Source organism: Chionomys nivalis, chromosome 7 (genome assembly GCF_950005125.1).
Source record: "Chionomys nivalis chromosome 7, mChiNiv1.1, whole genome shotgun sequence".
NCBI lineage: Eukaryota > Metazoa > Chordata > Mammalia > Rodentia > Cricetidae > Chionomys > Chionomys nivalis.
The window spans coordinates 90586433-90608570 of NC_080092.1; the positions used below are offsets into that span (position 1 = coordinate 90586433).

Below are 22138 nucleotides of genomic sequence, written 5' to 3' on the forward strand. Positions count from 1 at the left end.
CAACCACTATTTCACTAAATCAGCATAATTCCTGACAATGATCTATAAATCTCTGTCCTCATATCCACAGATAAGTGCAGCATTTACACTTATTTAGGAAACTTCTCTTTGCAACAAATGGAGACTACTACAGAAAAACACAACCAATCAAAATACAGAGTTGTGGAAACCCATCCCAACAAATACATCTACATAACACTCCTGTACCTAAGGCTCCCAAAGCTCCAGGAACATTGCGGAAGAGGGGGTTAAAAAAATTGTAAGAGCGAGAGGATGAGAGACTTTGTTGTGAGATTGTCTCACCTAGTAACATCAGAAGCTATGCCTATAGAAGTGTCACCAACATGACCACCCAAATGTGAGTTGCACAAGCATGACACCAACTAATAGGCCAAATTGGACAGGTCAAAACCCATGAGGGCCCAACCCTATACGTAGAACTATGGGCAACTGAGAGAAGCTCGGAGGGGCAGGAGAGGTGGTCTTCCCCAGGGACGAGCACGTTGACAGGCTTTCCGTGACAATTCTGAAAGGGTACGTACAAGTAACATTATATGGACAGAACAGGTTATATTTAGAAATACATGTGTAAATACAAACACACATATGCAGTCAATGATAATCAATGACAAAAACAGGTCATGAATTTGAAGAAGAGTAAGGAGGAGTATATGGGAGAGCTTGGAGGGAGAAAGGGGAGGAGAGAAATGTTGTAAGTAAATTATAATCTTAAAGTAAAGAGATGACATAGAATTGGATGGGAGAATATATTCCCCAGTCATTAATCAGACTAAGAAATTTCTTCATAGATGAAAAGACCAGAGATTAAGGACAAAGCTAAAATGACTAAATATGTGTTCCTGACTCAACCCAACCAGTAATATGTCTACACATGTTTAGGTTGTGTATATTGTCCTTTAAATCTTTATGTCTTCCCAGGATGATTGATAATTTGGTAAATACAACTTAGAATAGGACCAAATACTTAATGACTAAATATTAAGTTAGAGCACAGTAATTATTTTAGAGAGCCGTTCTGAAAGACTGCTCTCATTTTGCAGCAACATCTACAATCTCTCTGCCAAAGCATTGCACATTAGTCCATGTTTATTTTTCTTTTCTCTCAAATTCCAGGGCATCTTTATTTTCATTATAAAAAATATTTCCTACTTCTGGTGATCTTAACACCTTTAATATAGTTGAAAACATAACAATAGAGCCTACATCCATATAGAAATTGGCCCTGCTAAGCTTTCTACTGAATGTTGAATCGCAAATGTTGAGGCATGCTTCTCCCATTGCTAATGATGCCTGCCTCTTCATCTGAGAGCTTACTCTCTGAAAATTAACGCAAGTTATGTGCATAAGGCCATACGTTGATTTTTCACTTGGCATATAGCAAAACTGCTCAGCTAGATGAGTACTTATCCCAATCTTAAGTGATTCCTTTGTAAATAGAGACAACACAAAGAGAGGCAAATGCTGCAGAAGAAATTATTATTCCAGCCTTCCAGGTACTTGGAACTGAAGATGAATTAGCTCAAAGAGTAACTACAAAGGCGCTTACTAGAACATCTCTACCATCTTCGAGGCTGCAGCCATCTTGACCTTAACCCTGAAATACTTAACCATTAGCTCCAAGAAATAATTCATTCAGAGTTCAAATGACTGGCAAACCTAAGGAATCAGCATGGCTTGGTTGCTTTACCCACCTTTGCTAGACAAATTAAAGAGTATGAGGTGAGTTACAGCGAGATCATCTTCTAATGACATTCAGCACAGTTAGTGTTGGGATAACCCTGGATGATGTCAGCAATCCTGCTAGCTAATCAAAAATGTGCTCAAGGGACTTTGGTGCACGGATTCTCACGGTTATCCTCAAAGGCAGTCTTTCAAATGAGGTACTCTCTAGTGCTTTTTGTAGTTTCTCTACTCCGGATGGATTGTGAAAGAGTAATAAACACCACTGAATACAACCAAATTCAACCCAGAGACATAAAATACAAATGCTGTATATTAATAAGGAACAGCAGCCAGCTGTGTCGACCCATTTCCTGTGGCGTCGGTGAGTGGTAACAGAAGAGTCTATTTTCTCACAGCTGGTCTTGGGTTGATGTCTTTCATAGTTTCAGGCCTCCCCTTCCGAAAGTTTAGAGCTATGATACAGACAGACATTCAATCATGTCTTAGGAACAGCAGCTCACAGGAAGTTTGAAGAACACTCTGGGTCTTCGCTGCTTGGGTAAATAGTCATAGCAAAATTTCTCATAATACCAGACAAGCCCTCCATTCTCATGTATAGAGATATCGAACAGACATGGTTATTAATAAATTAATTGACATGGGAATCAAAATATAGTATCTAAAACACTCAGAGCTCAGGTTAAGACAGACTTCTTGGATGAGCTGCACCCGAGCTGTAGCATGCAGGCAACATGTATCCCAGGATACCTATGAATGCAGTCCAACACACCTGCGGATGACCAGAGCATGCCACGATGCCTACAGTCGGACACCCGTGCTCTACAGAACTGTTCAGGAAGGCAGTTCTGGAACATTTTAAACTTTGGGTCCTTTATGAAGTTCACACTGAACTCTATTCAAAGATCTATACTGGAAGTCTTCATAAATATAACTGACTCGATAATACACGTTACACTTCCAGCTCCTTTCTACTGGGTAATTTTAATCTAAAATGTTTGAGAATGATAATAGCTTGAAGTTCAGATTTTAGCGGACTTTGGTATCAAATTTAAATCCTAATGCAAAATTTAATGATGTTTTATGTGTACTTTATATGCATAACTTTAAATGGTCCATTGGTAATGCTGAGTTCACTTTGTTGTACTCTTGCATTTTGACAGGGAAACATCACATGAAGTCGGTTACTGTGGTATGAAGTCAACTCTCAAAAATTTTGGGCACAGGATTTGAATCTTTAAATTTAATCTACATTTTTAATTTTCCTACTGCTCAAGACAAAATTTATTTGATACTGTTCATACTTACAGTAAAGAAGCAAATTGACCAGAGGCCACTGTTTTTTCTCCTTTTGCCAAAAACAAATGATATCACATACGTCAGGAAGACAAGAGAAGCTGCAGAACCGAATGAAAGAGCAATCTAAAGATAACACAGACAATGTCAGTTAAAAATGAAACATCTGAGGGAAATTTTAAATCTCATACATTTGAAATATTTAACTGGTAATACACATGTAGTTAGGTTTATAAAATATTTTCAAATATTTAAACAACTAACATTGCCTTTCATTTCTAATTGCTGGACAGAATTTGGTCGATGTCATTGTACTTACTATAGATAGCACAATTTCACTAGTTAAGGAAATGTGAACCAGCTGTGTCATGTACAACGTGAAGTAGCTCAAGAGAAGAATTACATTGAAGAGGTTAATATCCACCATTGCCTGCCCACACCAGTAGGCAGAAGGGTAGAGGCCAGAAATCCACAGCTGGGAATCAGCTCTCTTCTGATGAGAAAACACAGGAGGTACATCAGTTCCATTAAAAATAATTAGGCTTTTATGTAGTCAAGGGTAGCCTGGCACTATGCATTAAGGATAACCCTGAATTCTAACCTGCCTGTTGCCATCTCCCAAGTGCTAGGATTACAAGCATATGCCACTCTGACTGGTTTATCAGTGATGGGGATCAAACACAGGGCTCCGCACGAGCTCCGATGTACCTGGCCCCTCTGTCACGGTTCTTTCTGCTGGGGGTTGCTTCGGCTACTCAGAGTCTTTTGAGCTTCTATGTGAACTTTAGAATTGCTTTTTCTCATTCTGTGAAGTACAGTGACAGTGTTCTCACAGTCTAATCTGGCACAGCAGATGATAAACTTCAGGGGAATAGGGTTTTTTCAAACTTTATTCCTACCTGGAGAGTTACACTTTACATTTTAAGTCATATATATATATATATATATATATATATATATATATATATATATATATATTACTCATTCAAGCCTGTAAGATGACTTTATTGTTAGTTACACACTCCAGGCATTGTTTAGGAAGTACTTGAATTTTGAATCTTGGAAAATTAAATCAAACTCCATGTTATGCCAAATGGCTACATACTACCCATGCGTTTCTAGTATCCGTTTGCTATCTTTAAGGTAAGATGATACCCCCAAATTCTTTTTGAGAAACTACTCTCCCCGTCCTGAGGGTTAGTGGGACTTAAACAGCAATTGGAGCTAAGTAACTTAGACAATAACCAACAAGCTCCCCAAGCCTTTTTTTATCTTTGTTCTTTCTTCAGTGTGCTATCCAACTGTGGTGTGATTGTTGGAATTCTGTCGTCTTACATCATGAGGTGAGGGTTTATCTTCAGAAAGGTCAGAGTTGTTGTTACTGGACATTTTGGGGTCAGAGGCTGGGCTCTTGTAGCCCCAAAGAGCTAAAGTTGGTCACCCACCCCAATGTGCCAATCAAAGGGACAGTGAACACTGAAAAGCAGAGAAGAGTGATTTGTTCAATGCAGTCACACTGGGAAGACAGGAAACAGACGAGAGGATCTAGTCAGAGATACTGACGTGAGCTTTAGGTTTCCATAGAAGGCAAGTGGTATGCATAACTAAGCAGGCATAGTTAAGGTGCGGGTCATTATTAACGCATAATTGACTCTGCCCCATCTCTCCGGCAAGGTGATCTGGCAAAGTTGTAAGAACTGTACGAAATCTCTGTCGGGAGGACAACATTCTTTTCTGTAGGGCATCAAGCTATAGTCTTTCTCTTCTCCCAACATGAGATTTCTGGGGAAAGTTTAATTCTTTGGAGATTATTACTTTAATGGTCGGATCAACTAGGGGAGGGACATAGATGTTTCTAGAATATCTCAGAGAGCAAACCATCTCACGGCACTGGTATGATATATCTGGTCCACATGCACCTGCCTTCTTGTTTTAGGAACAGACCTGCCCCCTTGTTGGGATAATTGTTGTGTGTTTATTAGCACTGAACCCAATCCTCCCAATAATTCCTGATCCCTGAGAATGCATTTATGAGATATTTGATTACTTCCTCAAGCACTTGCTATAATGAAAAAGAAAGTGAGGAGAGTCAACATATGCAAAATTCCTAAAATGTAAATCTATTATTTGATATGTATGACATAAAAAATGGTAACAACATTGAACTTAAATTCAATGCAATGAGAAATGACTGACTTCTTCGTGTGTACCAAGTGCTGGGTCAATGGGTCTTATCATAATGAAGGTACAAATTCACTTCATTTGCTCATTTTAAAAAATGTATCACTAATGTTAACTGGCTTATTTATTGCATCAGTGTACATGTGTGGAGCTGGGTGGAAATGCAAGGACTTTTAAGGTAAATTAATGCTATTTTATTATCGAAAATTATACACAAATTTTTTAAGATTCTGAGACCTACAAAATCAGTTCCATAATGGTGATTTATTTGGTACACTGATGTGCAATACCACTTTAACCCATGAATAATGAAAAAAAGCTTTCTAGTTCTTACTACAGGAACTCAGATGTGGAACTTTTCCAATAATGGTATTGTGCCATTATTTTTAAAATTTTGGATTCTGTATTTTGGATCTTTAGAGTTTATCTATATTTTTAATTCTTGTAAAAAATAAAATTGCAAAAAGGAGCCATGTCAGGGAGTACGCTGTGGAGAGGCAAATAGCAGGTTTAAAAAGAGTGAACAGAAGGAAAATAGAGTGAAGGATTTTTAGAGTCAGAAGACCAAAGAAGTCTGATGCAAGACTGTGTCTTCTGGCTACGACAAGAAGGCTACACTCATGAAATTGTGTAGCTGCCTGATAGAAGAGAAAGTGGGAAGTACTCTACAACATATGGGCACAGGAGATTACTTCCTACGTTTATCCCCAGCAGCACAGACATTAAGGACAACATTGAATAAATGGGACCTCCTGAGACTGAGAAGCTTCTGTAAAGCAAAGGACACTGTCACTAAGACAAAAAGGCAACCCACTGACTGGGAGAAGATCTTCACCAACCCCTCAACAGACAAAGGTCTGATCTCCAAAATATATAAAGAACTCAAGAAACTAGACTTTAAAATGCTAATTAACCCAATTAAAAAATGGGGCACTGAACTGAACAGAGAATTCTCAACAGAAGAAATTCAGATGGCCAAAAGACACTTAAGGTCATGCTGAACCTCCTTAGTGATAAGGGAAATGCAAATTAAAACAACTTTGAGATACCATCTTACACCTGTCAGAATGGGTAAAATCAAAAACACCAATGATAGCCTATGCTGGAGAGGTTGTGGAGTAAGGGGCACACTCATCCATTGCTGGTGGGAATGCAAACTTGTGCAACCACTTTGGAAATCAGTGTGGCGATTTCTCAGGAAATTTGGGATCAACCTATCCCAAGATCCAGTAATACCACTCTTGGGAATACACCCAAAAGATGCCCTATCATATGACAAAAGTATCTGTTCAACTATTTTCATAGCAGCATTGTTTGTAATAACCAGAACCTGGAAACAACCTAGATGCCCTTCAATGGAAGAATGGATGAAGAAAGTGTGGAATATATACATATTAGAGTACTACTCAGCGGTAAAAAACAATGACTTCTCGAATTTTGCATGCAAATGGATGGAAATAGAAAACACTATCCTGAGTGAGGTATCCCAGACCCAAAAAGAGGAATATGGGATGTACTCACTCATAATTGGTTTCTAGACATAAATAAAGGACATTGAGTATATAATTTGTGATCCTAGAGAAGCTAAATAAGAAAGTGAACCCAAAGAAAAACGTATAGTCATCCGCCTGGATAGGCGGAAGTAGACAAGATTGCGGCGCAAAAACTGGGAACTTGTGGGTGAGGTGGCATGGGGCTAAGGGGAAATGGGGTGAGAAACGTGAGAAGGGGAGGATGGGGGAGCTTGGGGGAATGGGATGGTTGGGATATAGGAAGGGTGGATACGGGAGCAGCAAAATATATATCCTAATTAAGGGAGCCATCTTAGGGTTGGCAATAGACTTGACTCTAGAGGGGCTCGCAGGTGTCCAGGGAGATGTCCCCAGCTGGTACCTTGGGCAACTGAGGAGGGGGAACCTGAAATGACCCTATCCTATACTGATAAATATCTTGCATATCACCTTAGAACCTTCATCTGGCGATGGATCGAGATAGAGACAGAGACCCAATTTGGAGCAACGGACTGAGCTCTTAAGGTCCAAATGAGGAGCAGAAGGAGGGAGAACATGAGCAAGGAAGTCAGGACCACGAGGGGCGCACCCACCCACTGTGACAGTGGAACTGATCTATTGGGAGCCCACCAAGGCCAGCTGGACTGGGACTGAATAAGCATGGGTTGAAACCGGACTCTCTGAACATGGCGGACAATGAAGTCTGATGAGAAGCCAAGGACAATGGCACTAGGTTTTGATCCTAATACATGAACTGGCTTTGTGGGAGCTTAGCCTGTTTGGATGCTCACCTTCCTGGACCTAGATAGAAGTGGGAGGACTTTGGTCTTCCCTCAGGGCAGGGAATTTGGACTGCTCTTCAGTATCAAGAGGGAGGGGGAATGGAGTGGGGGGAGGAGAAGAGGAGTGGGGATAGGGGGGAGGGGAGTGGGGGAGGGGACAATATGTGGGAGGAGGGGGAGGGAAATGGGAAACGGGGAGGAGGCGGAAATTTTAATTAAAAAAGAATAAAATAAAATAAAAAAAGAAATTGTATAGCTGCTTAAACAAGACCTTAACAAGGACAGTATGAGTAGACATGCCAACAGAATAGAGAAAATCCCACAAGGATGCTCCCTTGGATGAAAAGGTAGAGGCAATTCATGGTACACAGAGAGAGGGAGGATCAATCTTCCCCAGGGATTAGCCCTCAATAGGTTATCCAATCCCAAGTGGTCAGTCCTACACACATGCCATATAGGTAGCACTAAGTAGACTCAACAGCTTTTGTCTAAATGTACATGCTTTGTCTATGTGCTTCTGAGTGTGAAAGGTGAGGTTATGATATTTTTGATGGATTATTCTCTTGCATCTAGGAAATAATTCATCCAAAAGGTATATAATATTATACTTTGAATATTTAAAGTAATGGGACACTCTGAAAATCATTGTACTCTCCATGCAACTTTGAAGTAAAAGCATTTTGAATTTTAAAAATCAGCTTTCTACATTGTTGGAAATAATTCTAAACTACATTGTCTGATGTAGTGGTATGTTTCAGTGCTTCTCCACACCCCAGAGCTAAACTATTCTGCACTTACAGCATCAAAAATACAATTCTGGTATTCTTAGAATCCCCGCCCCACCCTTTCTTACTTTGTAATCACCGACACTGCTCATGGCAATGTGTGGCGAAATGCTGCACACAACAAACAATAAGAACAGGAAACCTTGCAGTATCCCAAACCAGAGCATCACGAGGTCCTGCAAATACAAACAGAACTTTAGTGGGAAATCAAAGTATCGTCTATTGAAGTGGAGACCATACTCATCATTTATCATAAGACTTCAGCTTTAAAAAACAAAACAAAAGAAGCCAGGAATATTTCAGGACCTACTTATGAAAATATATTTTTTAAAAAACAGAGGGGTTTTGAAGAGATACCTATATACCCCAGTTGATAGCATCATTAAAATAACCAAGGGGTAGAAATAACTGAAATGCTGTAAGTAGATGCGTGAAGAAACAAAACTAAATAAGCACATATATGCATAATGAATAGTGTTCGACTTTAAAAGGAAGAAAATCTTGTCAAATGTTTCCAGACAGACCCACTTGGACTATGTAATACTAAGTGAAATAAACCAGACAAAAAGCTCACACATTGTGTATTTCCATTACATTATGTACTCAATATAATCACATTTCTAGAAACAGAAAGCAAGAAGGTGGAGAGGAGCAGAGAAGAATTAAGAAATAATAGAACTAAACTGATACTTAGATACAGAGATCCATCTCTGTTATATGAAGAAATTTGGGTATAAGTTTGCAAGTCTGCATATTTTTGAAACCAATGAATTGTTATTTTAGAATTCTCAGTTTTATACTATTTGTTTCAAATGATGCAAAAACAGCAATAATAACTCAGGAATTGTGAACCTTGGTTAACAGATATGCTAGTAAGCTAGAGGTTGACAGGAAGAAAGACCTCAGCAACTGGGTGGACATGCAGTGTAACTCAGACCTGTAAAGGAAACTCGATGTCACTGGACCTACTACCTTGGAGATAAAATATAAACCATTAGTCCTCAATAGGTCCAAGCAGAATATAGAACAATCCCATGGAAATAATAGCAGAAAACAACACAGCCTGCCTTTCGATAGCTCTGCAATTCTCAAACTTTATGGTTCTGGAGTCTATGTCTACCAATTCCTCTGTTTCTCTAGGTAAGAAAACGTGTTTCTCTATATGACGATAGGAATGAAGATGAGTACCCCTGAAGATGGCACAAAGTGCCCCTGTCCATTTCGATTCAGAGCAAACTGGAAATAAAATGGAAAAAAAAATAAAGGGTAGGGGTGATCAGAGAGATAGTTCAACAGTTAAAGAGTGTGTGTTGCTCTTGCAGAAAATCCATGTTCAGGTCCCGGCACCCACACAAGGCTTACCACTGTCGGTATCTACAGTTTCATCGGATCTGAAGCCTTTTTCTGGCCCCTTTAGGTACTGCAAGAACATAGTACACATACATGTAGGCAAAATACCCATACACATAAAATAAAAATATATCTTTATTTCAAAGAAAAAATCAATAAAGTGTTAAGAACTGTTTCTTCTGTCCATTTTTTCTTTTTCCCCTTGGGATCCTGGTGGTCAATCCCAGCAGTGCCTCAAACATGCTAAGTAAGTATAAATCGAAGCTACATTTCAGAGCCCCTGGTTTTAACACTCAAAGAGGCCCTTAAACCCCCTACTCCTTGAGTCATTCTATGTCCTCCCTGATCACATGGCCATGAATATAATGCTTTAGTGCATAGATATGGACACACACACACACATATCGTTGACCCATCAAGTATATTCCATCTCACTCTTTCTGTTATCACACTAGTGTGTACTCCCAGCACTGCTGATTCAGTGGAAGCCGATTTGACACATTTTTTATAAACGAAGAGTACCTGTGGCTGGTCCACTTCTAATCTTGCTTCTGATATGAAACATCTAGAGTCAGTTTTAAATGTCTCAACTGTTGTCAAACAGAAAACAATAGCCACCACGAACACTTAAATATGGAGCAAGTAATCATCAAGTGGCTACACGGGTGATGACTCCCCAACAAAAGCGACGAAATGGGAAACACTGCGAACAGATACGTTGGCAGTTTACGGGGTGTTGCTTGTTATTTGTCAGCCTTGCTTCCAGGACAACCAAACCCTACATAGAAAGTCCCTGCCTATGCTGGTAACTTATAGTGCACACCCTACCTTTTCTTCTAGACGTTTCAGGGCTTTGGGTCTTACATTGAGATCATTCATTGGTTTGGTGTTGATTTTAGTGCAGAGTGGGAGATTAGCTTCATTCTTCAACCTGCAGATACACTGCTTCCGAGCGCTATTTGTTGGAAATGCTATCTCTTCTGCAGTGTGAATTCTTGGTATAGTTGTCAAAGTCGGATGGCTGGAGTAATATCAGCTTATATCTAGGTCTTCTATCCACTGATCTAAATGTCTGTTATTGTGCTAATACCATGCTGTTTTCATTACTATGGCTCTGTAGTATAACTCGAAATATGTATAGTGGAACCCCTGGCAGTATTAATTTTACTCTTAATGGCTTTGACTATATGGGGTCTTTTGTGTTTCTATATGAATTTTAAGATCATTTTACTGTTTCTGTTAAGAGGGGCATTTGATGTGGGATATCATTCTGTATATGTCTTGCTTTTTCTAGTTAATGAATTTAGCTGAGATTGTGTATTCATAATACTAATTCTTCAAGCAAACCTATGGGCAGGGAATATCCTCCCATTTTCTAGTGTCTTCATTAGTTTATTTTCAATGAAATTAGGGGATGGAGAATTTCATATATAAATACTGCTTTTCCTCATTTCCACTCCTCCCTCTCAATCTCCAACTCCTCCCATCTCCCTCTGATTTCATCTCAAATCCATTACCTCCTCTCTAGTTATTATAATTACACACACACACCACACACACGCATATGTCATTTTCTGCAACTATTAAGATTATTGTGTAACTTCTGCTCTTGAGGCCACTTACATTATTAATTAATTTTACATATATACATATCTTCAACCATTCCAACATTTCTGAAATGAAGTCAGGTTGATAATAATCTTTTTAATTTGTTCCTGATTTGTTTTGTGGATAATTTATTGACAATTTCTACATTTATGCTTAACAAAGAGATTAGTCTATAGTTTTCTTATTTTATTTTTCTGTCTCTATGTGGCTTTGGTACTGGCATAATGATGGCTTCCTAAAAAAAAAAAGGCTGGAAGCATTCTTATCTCTTCTATTTTGGATAATCTATAAAGTGTTGGTTTTAACTCTCCTCTAAGGGTCTGATAGAATTCTCCATCAAAACATGGGCTTTTTAGTCATAAGGTTTTTATTATTCCTTCAATTTTTTTGGTTAAGGATATGTTTAAATCATTTATCTCATTTTGATATAGCATATGCATCTATAAATTCATCCATTCTTGACAAAAAATGCAAATTAAAAGTACTTTGAGATTGGTTCTCATCACAATTATAATAACTACTTTCAAGAAGGCAAAGAACAAGTGGAAAGGAAGTGGGAGAAGGGATCTTTATTCCCTACTGGTGGGAGTATAAACCGGTGAGGCTCCGTAGATACCAGTGTGGAGGCTTCTCAAAAAGCTACAAATAAAGCTACCTTATGAGCCAGACATACCAATCTTGTAAAATTATCCAAAGGACTCTGGAACTAACAACAGAAAAAGGTACGTAGGCTTCTAGGGAAGAAAAGTCATCAATGGACCCTGCTTGCTACAGTCCTTAGTGGCCAGGCAAAAGAGAACAACCAGTGCAAAGTAGCAAGACCATTAAAGGGGTAACTAATAGTGTTGACATAGATTTAAGATCTTCTCCATGGAAGGCAAGTAAGTGACTGCTGATGTAAATCTGGTCAAAAACCTGGGGAGATCGCACTACCTGTGGGCGAGTGAATGCACTGCTGATGTTTTGATAAATGGACAGGTAGCCATAATGCTTCCTAGACATTGTGTTTATACCCACAGACTGATGCTGCTTTTGTCTATGGTCAGAGAATTTTTTGTTCTGTTTTGTTTTGTTTGCAGAAGGTAACAGTTGCTGCAGAGAGACTCACAACTGGTCAAACTGCTGACTGAGAGTAAGTGAGTATTAAATACTCAACCCTAAAGAACACATCTCTACCATTCTATCCCAGATCAAGGAATCAATAGTAGAAGAGGGGTTAAGCCTGGCAGTCAGGAGGGAGAGAAGTGCTTTGGAATTCTGTCTCCAGGCTAGTCATAAGGTCACTACAATCACAACATAACGTAGCTCTAACTTCCTGCAAAGCACCTGCACATGGGAGTGGGGGGGGGGTGGAGACCACTAGGCAAGAAAGGAGTCAACAGAGGTGAGAAAGGAGCAACAGCAGGTAACTAAACTGAATACAATCGCAATGCATTGTTCTATACATAAATGAAATTGTCAAAAATAAATTAAAATTCTCTCGAAAATAGAAAGGAGAAGTCACTGTCACTTCTGGGATGGAAGGACAAAGGAAGGAAGTAGTATGACTGTAAAGTGTGGAGGCATTTTCTCTGTTCTTCTATTTCTCACCAATGCTTCCCTTTTGCACACTTTCTAAAGCCAGGATTGTAAAACTGTAGACTGTATAAATCACTTTTGAAATCAAACTGAGTAGTTGGGGGGCATGAGTCAGACAGCATACAAGCTAGGAGGACACAATAGCCATCCTTAGGAGCAGCAAATATGAACAAGGTAGACTCACCGTGAATTTTTTAATTGTTCAGGATAAATGAATGTAATACTTACTGGTGAAATTACAGATTCCTCAGTTCTAATATGCTGCGTATGATTGAACATATGAAGGATCCCATTGCTGATGACATTCATTAGGATAGGAAAGCAGTGGAGTCTCTTGGTGTTACACACAACTGAAAACCTGTAGTCCTTAAACCAAAACAAACAAGTAAGATGAAATCCTTGAAAAATAAAGCTTTTGCATCCTCATGCAACTAGCTTTGCTAAGTCTTTGTTTTCTCATCTATGAAAGAGGAGTCTGGCGTGGGAAGTCCTTCTGTATATGTGTTGCTTTTATTGGTTAATGAATAAAGAGTCTGCCTTGACCTGTGATAGGGTAGAGTAGAGCTAGGTGGAGGGGGCAGGGGAACTAAACTGAATTCTGGGAGAAAGAAGGCAGAGTCAGAGAGACACCATGTAGCTTCCAGAGGGGAAAGATGTGAGCTGCCAGCTGGAACCTTGCTGGCAGGCCATGAGCCTTGTGGTAAAATATAAAGTAATGAAAATGGGTTGATTCTAGATGTAAGAGTTAGCTGGCAATACACTTAAGTCATTGGCCAAGCAGTGATTTAAATAGTACAGTTTCTGTGTAAATATTGTGGGTCGGGGCAGCCGGAAACAAACAAGCAGGCTCCTATTACGGGAGTCTAAATGGGTTCATGCATGGTTTGAGTGAGACCATGTATTAGATCCTATGTGGTAGATAGGACAGAACCAGAATCCACTTAATACTGAGTTTTACTAGTGTAGCCAATTTCGTGTCACTTCGTCCCTATTTTGCTGCTGCTGAAACCTCAGTAAGCAAGGTTTAAATCTGCCCTAACCAGGAAACACTGCCGGTTTATGGTCAGGGAGCAGAGAGGAAATAAATATGTAATAAAAAGAGGTTTTCATGGTTACGTTGCTACAGCATTCTTACAATTTCTAAAAAATATTAGTGTTTATTAAAATGTTCATACACTCTCATATAAGGTCTGTTCGGTTTTGACATTCATTATTAAATTGTGTTTGAGTATGTGTTGTCACAAAGCAAACACCAAGAGGAAAAGCTACCTTTTGTCTTCCAGAAACTATAATAGCTCCATTGTATGAGAGGCTCTCGGTGCCATTTCTGTTTGCAAAGTCATCTACTTCCAAAACTATGTTTTGATGCTTCAGTGACTGTATGAAATCTTCGATATTTGATCCTAGATGATCGCAATAACAGAAGGCAATATAAAAGCAAATAAAGATTTTTATGAGCCCAACAAAGCTAACATTTCTACTCTACCTAAGAGGTGTACTTTATACATAACATACTATTGGCTTCAAAAGATAAGTCACTCCTCACCCATCTTCTATTTAGTAGATCTTTATTAACTATGATATTAACTATGATAGTAATTCCTCCTAATGTAAGGTAATATGTGATACCTAAAACAAGATAATTCTATTTTATAATTTTTCCTTTAATATGTATATAAATTTAAAATTTCTGGAAGATTAATAATAAAAAAACTACAGATTACTCAGCCTAATAACATTCTCCTCTCTCCCCTATTCTTAACAAAAATTAAATATAAAAATGTATATCCAATTCATCTTTTTCACATTTGCATATATATTGCATAATGTACCTGTTTTGGGAAATCAAAAAGGTACTACCATCGAATCAAAATTCTGATGTATTCTTAAAGAAGAAAACAGGTAAAATTGCTGGAGAAAGAAATAAAAAGTTGAGAAAAACCTACATCCTGGTGCACACAGAAGAAGATGTAAGAGCACACCGGTTTCTACAGCATCAGAACTCAAGGGAATTATCAAAGCACGCTCTGAGCCACACTCAGGGTTGCTATTATCCAGCCAGAGCTGGAGCAAAGCGAGCAGTCAGGAGCCCTCCTGTCTGTCATTCCACACAACGACAGTTGCTACCGTCGTCTCTGGGAACATTCCTCATTTCTAAGAGGTGATGTCTAAGAAGAAAAGCAGGCAAGACTGGAGTAACCCCAAGTTGCAAAGGCAGCAGATTGAACAACAGAAAGGCCTCTTTCTTCTTCATGGAGCTCCAGAATTGAACAAATAGGTTTCAAACAAATCTGAGTTCCCCCAAGATGGGATGGGACACACATGGAAAACCATGTTTGCATGTCCCCTGGGGCAGTCACACATCACAACTCTGCTTCACAACAGGGCACAATAATGGTAACTCATGTTCCTATTAACCAAGCAAGGCTTGACAGTTTTTTCTCAAATGAAAAGGTTAATACATTATTAACAATTGCATCAATTCTTAGAGAAGGAAGAAATATGACAGAATAAATCCTCAGACTACTTGACAGCTGAGGACAAGGAGGGAGAAATGAGCAAATCCAAGTGTGTTATCCTGGGGTTGAATGGAGAATATACTATGAGATGACGATAATCTGAGGGGTAAAGGGCAATTCTCAATGTCAGAATATAACATAGAGATCAACAATTCCACAAAAAAAAAAAAAACCAGGAAATTTTACTTCCCGAACCTGAAGTAGAAAAGAGCAAAGAATAAAAGTGAAGACACTCTACAACCCTGAATCAAAAACACCTGTGAAAAATGGAATCAGCAAGAAACTCAGGAAAGGATGGCTACTCTGAATGGTTTAACATCTTCAGAAGTAACAGAAAATCTTTCCTTCCTAGACACTTCAAGAGTTATAAAACAACTACCCCCAGGCACACTGGCTCACACCTTAATCCCAACACTTAGGAGGCAGATGGGTCTCCGTGGATTTGAGGCCAGCTTGGTCTACAAAGCAGTTCCAGAACAGCGAGGGCTGTTACATAAAGAAACCCTGAATTGACCAAACCGAACCGAACAACATTCTTTGATATAACATCAGTTTTCCTGACTACTGAATTTCATCCAAGATCATGAAGTATAGACATGCCATCTCTGCATGTCCATCACTGTGTATTATAAATGTGATATGGGGAAAGTAACAGAGAGGGGGCAACAAAGATATCTAAAGAGAGTCTTTGGCTAAGATAAAGGTTTACCTCTCTGTCTCACCACAGTTAGGGTTGTCAAGTAAAAAGGATGGAGGCCAGACTGGACAGTGACAAGTCCCTTGTCCTTGTTCCCTCCAGCCTTGTCTTCTCCAAAATCAGAGAAATTGTACTGCTCCTCACGAGTCACTTTCTCCAAGTGCGCATTTTTCTCCAGTCAAGACTTTTTGCACTCCCTCATGTACTACTTAACAGTTAAAGATCTATTTCTGCATTAAAATGCTGATCTCAGTTCACCTGTGTTGTTGATGACCAATAGGCTGGTTCGCAGACCCTGAGGAAGTTGTCCAGGGGACAGGAAATACAATTCTGTTTTAAATTCCCAGTCGCTTTTTTGCTCTATCATAGCATTAGCCGTCTTTTCCATAATCAGTGGGAGCAGTGCAATTCCAAGAATCAACAGACTAAACAACAAAGAGAAGTTACCATAGGGCTCTACCGCACTTTTCCTGAGTGATATATCCTACAACTTCTTATTAGATATTGATTCTACTTTATACCAACCATAAGTTTAAGTGCTAATGGCTCAGCGGTTAAGAGTACTACCTTCTCTTCCAAAGGTCCCGAGTTCAATTCCCAGCAACCACATGGTGGTTCACAACCATCTGTAATGAGATCTGGTGCCTTCTTGAGGAAGAGACCTGGTCAGTTGTCCTAATCAACTTTGACCGTGAAACACAATATAGACGAGTTCAACGGAACCACCATATACGGGCTGCCCATGCATGCTTCAGCATTGCCGGGGCAGAAATTTCATTTCATTTTTCAACTTCAACATTCTAAAAGTGGTATTCCAGCATGTTACAATACTAAATGGCATTGTCAAATAAATGTTATTTAATCTCACTACTAAAACTAAACAGCATGTAGTCGTAAGTCCAATCAAGAATTAATATACAAGCAATCCCATTTTCAGTAAAATCAATACTGCACTTATTTCTTGTCAAGCAGTAATGTTAGGTATTGTGTTTTACTTTTAAGTGTTCTTGTAATTTAAACCCTTAAAATTTTTTTTATCTTAAAAAAAATTACAGCACTCTGATACTCACAAGGTCAAAAATGCTTTTCTCTCTCGTTTTAGCTTTAGGATGCGAAGCCGCGCTATTGCACAGACCTGCATCCTCCAGAGGTTCATGGCACTCACAGTCTTCTGCACTTCAGAAAGAGAAGAATAAGCCGGCCCCATTTCATCTAAGCTGTCTGAGTCTCTTACTATTTCTCTTTTCTCAAAGTCTGTATAAACACACACACACACATACATTACAAATATCATCCTAAGGCATAACTGACTTCTCTTCATGAAAAAATTAAATTATTTTATGTCTGATCTTATTTTTATTCTTTTATTCAAAGTAATTAAATAACATTTGCAAATCTCATGAAGCTTCAGTATTTTCTTTTGATAGTTATGTTTTATAACTCTAACACTATGAAAAATTTAAAATTAATAAAAATGTTTTTGCATTACATTGAAAACATGGTAAAAACATAGAATAATACCAAATTCTATATTCTTCCTGAGAATATCTGCTAAATATATGAAGAACTTGGAAAAGACAAACGTTCAATTGAAATACTATTCTGAGGGAGTTCAAAATAATCCTTTTCATAGGGATCAGCAGTTGTTAATGCTTAAATACTACTAAGACATCAATAATCTGAACTTGTAAGGAAAAGATCAGCTCTGAAAATACTTAAATATTTATGCTGCCCCTACCTGTGAGCTATAAGCAGCATGGCTTGGGAAGAATCATCTGACTGTTCTTACATCAGAAATCCTTATCTGTCAGATGATGTCAACCATATTTGTTGGAAGAATTATTACAGGAAGGAGATATGGATGTATCTCGTTATTTATCTACACTGATCAAACTACCTGTAAAAGGACATGCTCCAAAATGACAGCTCTTATGTCCCATTAAGCAACATGAAGGCTGGTAAGAATTCTCTCCATTTAGGCTTTTTTCTTTTTTTTTTTTCTTTCTTTTTTTTTTTTTTTTTTGGTTTTTCGAGACAGGGTTTCTCTGTGGCTTTGGAGCCTGTCCTGGAACTAGCTCTTGTAGACCAGGCTGGTCTCGAACTCACAGAGATCCGCCTACCTCTGCCTCCCAAGTGCTGGGATTAAAGGCGTGCGCCACCATCGCCCGGCTAGGCTTTTTTCTTAACAAGCAAGAAACAATTCGTACAAGAAGTGATGCTCAGACCTCATGCCTTTGATCAGAACACTCACAATGTCAAAGTGCCCAGGAAACGGTGACTATCAGGAGGCAGACCTGCTGTCATGCCAAGGGGTTAGAATCAACACTAAGAATGGACCTGCTGTCGGGACGATGTCAGGGAAATATTAACATGTCAGGTCAAACCACAGAGCCACATTTACAGTGGGTCACACTCCTTAAGCAGTCATAAAAAGCTACATGGTCATCTATTGATCGAGTCTGTGACTTATACCAATAGTTTTTACTTAGGTTAGTGGTTGATTCTCCTTCCAGGTTCATGAAGACTTCATTCAGAGTTGACATGGAAACTTCGTAATTCACCAAGCCCTGGCCAGAATATTTATCGAGATCACTGAAGAAGTCTAAAGTCGACAGAAGGAATATATAAACTTTTAAAACAATATAAAATTCTAACACCAGAAATTAACATTTTTCTTAAGTATTATATTTAATAATGTTCAGAAATTTCATATCTTTGGGATATAATCATAATTTTCTAAAGGACAAAACCACTCTCAGAAATTATGCCAGACTTCACCTTCAAGGTGTCTCACTCTATCTTATACTGTTAGGGTACAATTTTACTAGAGACTTCTTTGAGGAAATGCAAGCAGTCACAAAGACTATATATAGTCTTTTTTACCACCATACAAGAAACCCATGTAGGCCTCTGTTCATATCTGGGCTTCCTTTTGTATTTGTAAAACACTTGCAATTGCTCCTTCAAAGGCTATGCTTTTACTCGCGCTCTGAACTTTACCTCCCCCCAAGGAACTCCCAAAGTGATCTCCTCTCTCTTCCATCATAATTCCCTTCTATATCTTCTGGGTCAGGCAGGATGCTATGGTGTCCACCAAACAAAGACAAAAAATAACTTCCTCCCTTCCCTCTCTGTATATGTTTGGCTCCAAAACTTTGTCCACCTTTAATCTGTCCCATATTACAAACAGCTCAGGTCCATATGCTGTCATTCCCCTCCACAGAAGCTGCTCTCCCCTAGCTCACCAACATCTTCACATTTTAGATTTGATGAACAAGTCTTTCTTTCTCTTTTATTATTTTTAAATATAGTATTTTCATTTATTCTTTGAAACTTCTTATTACATGTGCACGCAATGTATTTCCACATTCAGCCCCACTCTCCTGTCCAACCTCTCCTGGTTGCCCCATCCCCCACCCCACCACATCCCCTTTCTAATTTAGTCTTAAATTTGTCCTTTTTCCTTGTTACGCCCTCTCCCTTTCCTCGTCTTTCTTTCTTCTTTTCTTGTGTTCTTTAACAAAGTTTACTTGGTCTGTGGCAACAGTTCAGAAGGAAAAGATTACTAATCGCATCTCATTTCCATTTAACTACAAGTAGGAGTTTCACTTCCTTCATCATCCTCCATGACTTCTCCTTTGCTTTTTTGCCGAGTTTCAGTTTTAAGCAACTTTCTTGCTCCACCTACGCAAAAGTCCAGTTCCTAATTCATACCGAATTTCCTCAGATTCATGCCTCACTTGGTCCCTTGATTTCGCATGTCCTAAGAACAGCTATATACTAGAACTCTCTTTTGTTAAATCAAATCGTGTTCCCAGGTTAAATTCTAAAACAGGGCACTAATGCTTTTGTCTCACAAATGCTGGGCTTAAAGACGTATGCCACCACTGCGTGGCTTTAACGCTAATATAAGGCAGCATCTTTAATATAATTGACTTGCAAGATCAGAACATTAGTTAATCATCTCTTTCTGTGGAATATATGGATGGCAATATGAGCTTCTAGAAGATTCTGAAATCCCGCCTTTCTGCATGGGTTGGGTGACTGACCAATATCTTTACAGAGAGAAAATAGGTAAGAAAACCATAGCAAAAAGTGTGTTTCCTAGCATATGTGCATAGCATTCAGGGGACGTGGAGTCCCATGTGCTGGAATGGACACAGACTAGCAGAAGCCTGGATCGGTGTAAAGTGCCTGCTATGGCTGGGACATCAACATCGGAGTCTCTGGCTAAGTGGTACCAGCATATAACTGCCTATCATCCTCTGACCAAGAAGGTGGGTCAGTTGTACCCCAGGTGACCTTAGTCCAATGAAAGAACAACATAGCATAGAAGGCCACTTCCATGACCCTTCAGGAACAAAGAGAACAGGTATATTTGCAAATAGGACTAAGATCTGAATTTCTAAGTGTTTGCCTTCTAAGACTAAATAATACAGAAGGGTTTATTTAAATCAGATCTATAGAGATTTTTACCTAATAAACTAAATGCCTAAATAAAGCTAGTTAAATACAAAGAAATTAAAATATTTCTTCACTTATAAAACAAAATATTTTAGCACCCATATCATACACACAGAGTGTGTGTGTGTGTGTGTGTGTGTGTGTGTGTCAAGATGACAGTATCTGACATGGTTTACTTTACATAGTTTGTGTTTTGTAGGGTTGCTTACCAAAAAGACATAGCTTGCTGCTGCTACCCAGCAGGCTGAAAGATCATGCTAAATAAGTAAGCTATGTTTTTCATTACAAAATAAATACACATAAAATAAAATAAATACTTGTGCAGAGACCTTGATGTCACACCCTCAGCTCCACTGTACTCAGCAGACACAGAAAGTCCACTTACTAAAAACATCTACCTGAATGTGATGTTTTTTCTGACCTAAGATGTATGCCGAGTTAATTTTCAGAGCAAGCCCAAAGGGTCAGGTAGTTAATACTCCTTGGTATATCCTTAACTCATGAGGGATGAGAGAAACAAGTCGTTCCTCCACACCTGTCCAGTGTTGGTGTAATGATGAGAACACCGACTCTCATTTTCCTCCAATGGTGCTACACTTCAATTGCCTACCATAGTAACCCGCTCAAGTTTTCCTAGTTTTTTTCTCTTCCCTTTTAAATGTCTCTCTCCTCCCTGCTGGTACTTCCATGGATCAGTTACCAAATAAATACAGTGCACTCACATCTTCATCTCTAATCTTGTTGAATAATAAAGACTAAGACAAAACTTCAATCCATTAAATACAAAAATTGTAACAAAACTCAAAGTTTTTCTCTAATTTTATCTCATCTTAGTCACATACGTTACCTGGAAACTTGCTCGTCCTTCCCAGCGGCAAGACGTACTCAAGCTTTTCGTGGGTTTTTGCTTTTAATTTAGCGTCAGGGATGTGATGATTGATGATGGATGTTATCTGCTCTGAATCACATGTTTCATCCATAAACAAACTAATAGTTACAAAAAAATGACAAACAGTTACATTTTTTGGACCGTTGCCACACAGAAAGTCCTTTGACTATTACTTTTCTTAGCTTTATGAAATAAGCGAAATGAGTAATAATCACAATAATCCGCCAACTTGAAAATCTTGTCATTTAGACACAGCCTAGGCACAGACTCAGAACAACTGCAAATGCACAAGCACATGCTCAGACTGGGGTTGGTGGTACAGGGCGAGCAAAGCTGCCTTCCAAAAATCCTCATTGTAGTCAACGTTACGTACATAGTATACAGATGAGCAGACAGCGGGGTGATGTTACAGAAAAGATTCCACAGGGAAAGTAATCAGTGCGCCTGGCAGTGGACTATCAGAAATTAGTGTATTATCAAGACATCCCTGCTTTCCTTTTCTATGGGGATTTTGTCTTTTAGAATTCTTTTAGCCTACACCCAGTTTCTTTTTAGATGCGGCTGTCAGAATTCTTTGGAACCTTATTCACTCCCTACTCATACTCAATGTTTCTAGAACACTGCCTTGGATTCCTAAGAAAGAATGAAAATATTGCAGTATTATGTGTATCCAATGAGGGAAATGGAGAATAAAAAGGTCAAAGTTTAGACTGTACAGAATTGTAGTGATATTTCATTTGTGTTTTAATAAATAAAGCGTGCCTAAAGATCAGAAAG

At 38.8% G+C, this 22138-nt stretch overlaps 1 protein-coding gene across 1 annotated transcript in view; it reads right to left on the reverse strand.

Annotated features, from left to right (window-relative positions):
• The window catches only part of LOC130878091 (ATP-binding cassette sub-family A member 6-like), a 66003-nt gene that overhangs the window by 16482 nt on the left and 27383 nt on the right, over positions 1–22138 (reverse strand). The window contains exons 16-24 of the mRNA XM_057775872.1: positions 21320–21459; positions 18494–18610; positions 17079–17262; positions 16267–16433; positions 14062–14195; positions 13021–13158; positions 8325–8432; positions 3317–3490; positions 3010–3123 (exon numbers count right to left, since the gene is read on the reverse strand). Of these exons, the coding sequence (XP_057631855.1) occupies positions 3010–3123; positions 3317–3490; positions 8325–8432; positions 13021–13158; positions 14062–14195; positions 16267–16433; positions 17079–17262; positions 18494–18610; positions 21320–21459 (1276 nt within the window). The remainder of the gene's footprint in view (positions 1–3009; positions 3124–3316; positions 3491–8324; positions 8433–13020; positions 13159–14061; positions 14196–16266; positions 16434–17078; positions 17263–18493; positions 18611–21319; positions 21460–22138) is intronic.